The 6,494-nt window shown below is 30.4% G+C and overlaps 1 protein-coding gene across 1 annotated transcript; it reads left to right on the top strand.

Moving 5' to 3' along the window:
* The first annotated feature begins 340 nt into the window (after nucleotides 1-340).
* On the top strand, nucleotides 341-3,240 carry LOC143192664 (lysosomal Pro-X carboxypeptidase-like). Its single transcript, XM_076398140.1, has 2 exons — nucleotides 341-808; nucleotides 2,261-3,240. Exons 1-2 carry the CDS (start codon nucleotides 352-354, stop codon nucleotides 3,199-3,201), a joined length of 1,398 nt encoding a protein of 465 aa, XP_076254255.1. The 5' UTR covers nucleotides 341-351; the 3' UTR covers nucleotides 3,202-3,240.
* The last annotated feature ends 3,254 nt before the right edge of the window (nucleotides 3,241-6,494 follow it).

The raw sequence follows: 6,494 nt of genomic DNA, 5'->3' as shown, positions 1-6,494 counted from the left end.
AAATAAAACTAATAAACTAAAGCTAATTTGCCCCTTGTGTGTACATTGTCACATTATGTTTTCTATTATAAATTTGATGAAGCGGTTATATTGCAGAGATTTACTAGTTAACAGGTTTTTTTTGAATTTAATTATATTATATGTTTGTTATAGTGGACTGAGTGTATTTGTATGTTTATATTTCTATATTACCAAAAAATTGTCAACATAATATTATGCTAAAAGTTGGTGAACAGGGAATCAATTAAAAAATAAAATAGCTAATTTAAAAGAGTCATTTGATATCGATCATAAAACTAACAAAATAGCCTCTAATGTAACAATGAAGTTGACAAGATGTGACATTTTGATATGTTTGTTTTTGTTGTAATTTTTTATTATGTTTTCAACGCATATGTTTCCACTAAAAGCCCATACCAAGAATTGTATATTGATGTTCCTATTGACCATTTCACATTCTCAAGTGCCAACGACACCTTCAAATTGAGATATTTACTGACCGAAGACTATTACGTAAAAGGTGGCCCAACATTTATTTATTGTGGAAATGAAGCGGACATCACCGTGTTTTTTCAAAATACGGGGTTTCTTCTGGACATCGCCCCGCAGTTCAATGCACTGGTAGTATTTGCGGAACATCGCTATTACGGAAAATCGATGCCATTTGGGAAAAACTCATTAACTTCGCCAGAGTATTTGAAATATTTGAGTAGCGCTCAGGCTCTCGCTGATTTTGTGTGGTTAATTGATATACTGGGGCAGAAATATTACAGTACTATGATCACTAATGATACATATCCTTTTATTGGTTAGCATTAATATTTAACATGAACCATTAAACGTAATATAAATAACAACACTAAATTATCGATTTTAAGGAAACGTTTAGATATTTTATATTAAAGGCGTTTTTGTTTACTATATTTACTGTATGGATTAACAACCCTTAGTATAGTTTACCTATTGAAGCAAACATGATTTTAATTTTATAATCTTTAATAGCATAATAGCAAATAATTATGATACAAAGCAATAAATGATAATAATGAATGAATTATATAAAGCAGTTAATGATTAAATATAGTAAAAAATGATGATATATATTTCTACTGTCCCATAGAATATATAATTTTTAGCATAAAATACATCAGATATCGTCAATAGTCAACCCAAGCTATAATTGTAGAAAGGTCAATATAGAAGATTTTATTATATTAGGATCGGATCGTCGATATTGCCAGAACGATCGATTCAACATATCGATATTTTCATTAAAATATAATGGTTTTAAAACATTTTTGCTTCATAATTGGTGCAGCAAGTAAATTTTTAAAAAATTAATCTGAAACTTGCTGTAGCTTAAAAAAAGTGGATTGAAGTTTCTTAAAATTCACCAGCCATGAGTTATTGTAATCGAGAATCATCAGTGCCTTGAAAAAAAAACTTAACCTGGGCTTTAATGGTCCCAGTATCGCAGTTCACTATGTAATCTTAACAAAGATGTACGAAAGTTGCCGAAAATTAACCTAATATAACATACTTTATAATATCCCTAAATAGCTCGAGATGGCATCAACGCAAGCTAGCCATATTGAATGGATGCTGGTCAGTATCCAGCTACCCTGTAAGGACATGTTGAAAGAAAGTAAAGATTCATCAGCATCAAAGTAATCTTAACAAAAACACGGCGTATAAAACACTCAGCAATATTTAGGAGATATTTAAATTAGAATTTTCTGAGTCGAAGTACCAACTGGACCGATGCCTAATGCCAACTAATAATAGTCAATCAATATGGTTAAAATATAGAAGCTCGTAATTTAGATATTTTCGCTAAAGTGACTACTGATTTGAATATATTTTCAACCAAAGACGTGTAATCGAATTAAAAATTAATATGTTGTGGCTTTTTGTCCGTTAAAATTTAATGATTTTATAAATTGGCTTAAATATAACTTCTCCATTTTTAAGCAGATACAATCTTCAGTTTGAAAATTTTCTTTTCACATATTGACTATGATGAATCTCAATATATTATGCCGTAATTTAAATTGACAAAGAAAATGCAGAAAACAAATCCAAATTAATGAACATTTTATGGAAGTTTCCATAAGGAATTAAATGAGTCATCAGTAAAACCTCAAAATTAGTTTCAATTTTACATAGTAAACTTGTACACGTATAGTAATGTCAACATAATAGGTAGTTAGGATTAGAATTAGGTAGATTAGAATTTATATTACTTTAACATAATTTTTAGCATTTGGCGGATCATACGGTGGAATGTTGGCAGCCTGGTTGAGAATGAAGTATCCTCATATTGTTCTTGGATCCATAGCTTCATCTGCACCCATACTTCAAATCAACAACGTAAAAACCTGCGAGATGTTCAACCAAATTGTAACCAATTCCTACACATCCTACAATAACTGTAGCCTACCCATTAAACTCTCCTGGCAAGCCATTCGAAACCTCACCAAAACTGATGCAGGAAAAAAGAATGTCACTGCAATATTCAATCTTTGCAAACCATTACACAGCCAAATGGATATAAACGAATTAATTGATGGTATAGAGGATATTTACGTCAATTTAGCTATGCTTAATTATCCTTATCCTACAAATTTTATAAGTTCCTTGCCAGCTCATCCAATTCAAACATTCTGCAATAAATTACAAAGTTTCGATGTCGTCAAAACTCCGTTAAACCTAATAGAAGCCATAGCTAGCGCTATAGCAATATTTACCAGCGATCCAAGAAACTGTACAAATTTTGAAAATGGTATTATGAATCCCACGGAATATGCCTGGAACTTTCAGGCTTGTTTCGAATTGATCATGCCATCCTGTAGCTCCAAGGATGACATGTTTGAACCCATCCAATGGGACTATCGCAATTTCTCCAATGACTGTTTCAAACGATATGGTGTCAGGTCGTATAAACCCGAAGGAATCCTTTTGGAATATGGAGGCAAAATTTTAAAGTACGCATCGAATATAGTGTTCAGCAATGGATTGCTGGATCCGTGGTCTAGCGGAGGCATTTTGCAGAATGTTTCTGAAACTGTGTTGGCTATTCTGATACCTGAAGCAGCTCATCATTATGATTTAAGAGGCTCTAATGTTGTAGACACCAAATATGTTATTGACGCAAGAAAGTTTCATGTAAATGTTATTAAAAAATGGTTGAAAATGAATTAGTAATAAAGCAATTAAATAATTGAAAATGCAATATCTTTATTGGCTGCTGTACGTTTTTATATGTGAGCTTTTTAATCATTATTATGGAATAGCTTGTTAGTGATAAGCTATTCTATAATATCAAATATTTAAAATTACCTAATTTTGAAAATTGTTATCGATAGTGAAGGTGTTTTCAAATAATAACCAGTATTATTAAGAACTCTATTTTATTTATTCATCTTTATCTTTGACTTATCTTTATTTCCATTTATGTTAGTATTACCCTAATAGTAAATCTGACAAAGTAATAATTAAATCTTCATTTGATTATTAAAATACTTGAGATTTAATTAAAAGAAATTAAAATAGATATTGGAGATCTTAACCATAATGTGTTATCATGCACCCAGTGTGGCTTGTGAAGAAACACACAATTGATCAATTGGCAATTATACAATACAGGAATACAGAAACGCCTATATTAACTTGTGAATTATTGTGAATTATACAATATTATCATGGTAGAATAAATTGTGTTCTGGGCTACAATGACATATAAGTAATTTAGCAATCTCCTTTAAGATTAAGAAGCCTTCAGGTTGCAGCCTCCAACGCCATATCTTTCTGTTAAAGTAAAATGGATTTTTAACAAATAAGCTTACTTAACAAGAAATAAAGAAAGGTTGATCTTATATTGGCAATGGTTCTGCAATTACCTAAAGCATTTCTTGAAATAGTTGATATAGGTTCTATCAAAATCATCACACCTTAAGCTGTGGGGTGACCTAGGTATGAACAATTAGAATTAGGAAACATCCATACTTTAAAAACTATCTCTAGCCCGAAATTTCTTAGCAAAACCATATGGCCGAAGTTGTGATCAATTAACCTAGTCTAATGAATTTGAAAAACTCAGTTGCTAATAAATCATTGGAATCTTGAGAGGTCTAAATTTGAGAAACGAAATTCGGGTAAAACCAATACAATTTAAAAGATTATTAAAAGAAAGCTGACGGTTGAAGATACAGTCGATATTCGTGAATAATTTTATTACCATTTTTAGTGGTCTCTGTCTAAAAAGGATTGCGAAAAAATGGGAATGTACATCTTTTTGGCGGCCTCTTTATGAAGAGAATATTATAGAGCGCGACTAATGTGTCATTGGATATTCTATGAAATCGGTGTGGTGCCTGATTGAAAATACGCTAAGTTATGAATACTAAATATAATTAATTTACTGCAGTTCAGAGATGTTAAGGCAAAAGGCATTGCGAAACTTATGTTTACACCAAAAACAGGAGTTGTATTTCAAATGATAACTAGTAATTGTCAATTCGCTTAAAGAACTTTTAGCCAAGAAAAATCAGTTTGTCCTTTTTATTACGTTTTTTCGTTCTTTTCTACTATGATATGTTGGGATTACGGGTCGATAGCTGAGGCTTTGATCATGATCATCAAACATTTAACGCGTATCATAGCTCAATAGCCCTTTTAGCATTATTTAATTTGATCGGGCATTTAGATCGTTCCTAAATTCAAGAAACTGGTTTAAGGACATCGTGTGGAGTCAAGTGGAGAGGACTAATACCTATCCAGGGAAGACTTGAGAGATCTTTACGAGATTTGTACCCAATGAGTATTATTTCGATAGTGAGAAGAACATTTGAAACAATTAAAAACAACAAGTACATTTTTTGAAATAAGAAATATTTTGTAATGAGCGGAAAATGAAAATATATATTAATTTGCTTAATATTCGCTATAATCCAATTTTATGTTAAATCATTGACACTTTATTACGTACGAGTGATATAAACTCCTCCCATCCAATTCGAACTAACTGGGTCCATAAACAGTTCCAGATAAATGGAAATTCTAGCGCGTACATTCTCTGCAAATTGCATCGCACTATAAATTGAACATAATAAACCATCAGGCAACCGGTGAAATGGGACCACGCAAATCGTATTGTGGTTTACTGGAAAATATCCGCGATGTCTGTTGTCGATGGATATTGGCGCTGTATAAAAGAAATACGAACGGTTTTCCGTATACAATTGTACATTTTTAGGTTTTTCGTAAATAATTGTATAAAAAACACCTGAAATAATTCTGTTTAACGAAAATCTTGAATATAAATTATTACTTATATATTTAGGAAGAGGGAGTTCTGGAGTTAATATTCAATGAATCAAAGCCCAGAATGTCAAAGTAAGAAAACGGCAACTGGTTTATCGACTCATAAAACTATTGGACTTTTTAGGGTTCGAGTTCGTGATTCAGATATTGCAGATTTAAGGAGTTCCATACGTAAATATTGTGCTATTTTATTTATATATTCTAAGTCGACTCTTCTCGTAAATATGAAGAACAACAGAACTTCCGTGCAAAATTCATTTAAAAGTAGAGTTCACTTTAAATTCAAACAAAATATGTAATGTTTTGAGAAAAACTTGCTTTGAAATAATATTGATTGCTTTTCTATAGAGGAAACAGCAAATATCTTCAGTAACAAAGACCATTCTCATTTAGAAGGTTATTTTAAGGGGATAGTAAAGAAAATTAAAAAAAGTCTATTTTCTTTTTTTATATTCTCAATGCATAACCTATAACAAAATTTAACTTATTTTCTTTAAAATATCCTCTTAATAAACAATATTGCAGGAACTGGACTGTAAATTACCCAAAAGAGAGGTGAACACTAAATAACTGCGGTTATCCAAACAACCTTAAAATACTAGATTATTCAAAATCACCACATCTTAGCTGAATCAAATAATTAGTTCAACAATACAAAGTTGCAATGAAATCTGTGAAAATATTTTTATTTTAGATACAACTTTGTATGTAGTTTACTTATAATTGTATGAACAGTAATGTTATTATTATTATTTCAATTTATGTACTTAGATGAGACATGGATGTTTCGGAATGGGATCAATATACCCATTGGTCACTCATGACAAGATCATAATAAAAATAGTTAATTATAACTATAATATAAATGGTTTTTGCAACAAGACTTGATGAAAAATCGTAAACGTTGAAATATCAATTGAGTAGGTTTTATTAGTCATAACATTTATTAATTGTTCATTATGTATATATATATATATATATATATATATATATATATATATATATATATATATATATATATATATATTTTATGCTGGAAACAAGAATTTGGATTCGGTTTGGATGAACTCTATCAGCCAAATTAAAGAAGAAAATTACAAATAAAGGAATTGTAAACAAATGTTAGATAGATTGGAAGTTGTATAAAACTTTCTGAATGATATGACTGAATG

This window comes from Rhynchophorus ferrugineus, unplaced genomic scaffold (genome assembly GCF_030347505.1).
Source record: "Rhynchophorus ferrugineus isolate W39M unplaced genomic scaffold, kcgeb_rfMv2 rfM3, whole genome shotgun sequence".
Lineage (NCBI taxonomy): Eukaryota > Metazoa > Arthropoda > Insecta > Coleoptera > Curculionidae > Rhynchophorus > Rhynchophorus ferrugineus.
The sequence above is the reverse complement of the archived record's forward strand: the minus strand, read 5'-3'. Positions and strand labels throughout refer to the sequence as shown.

What these genes read in the sequence shown, in the direction of transcription:
- LOC143192664 (XM_076398140.1), top strand. Translation starts at nt 352, where the DNA reads ATGTTTGTTTTTGTTGTAATTTTTTATTATGTTTTCAACGCATATGTT. An exon ending in TGATACATATCCTTTTATTG is followed by an intron (nt 809 to 2,260) that starts GTTAGCATTAAT and finishes CATAATTTTTAG; the next exon opens with CATTTGGCGGATCATACGGT.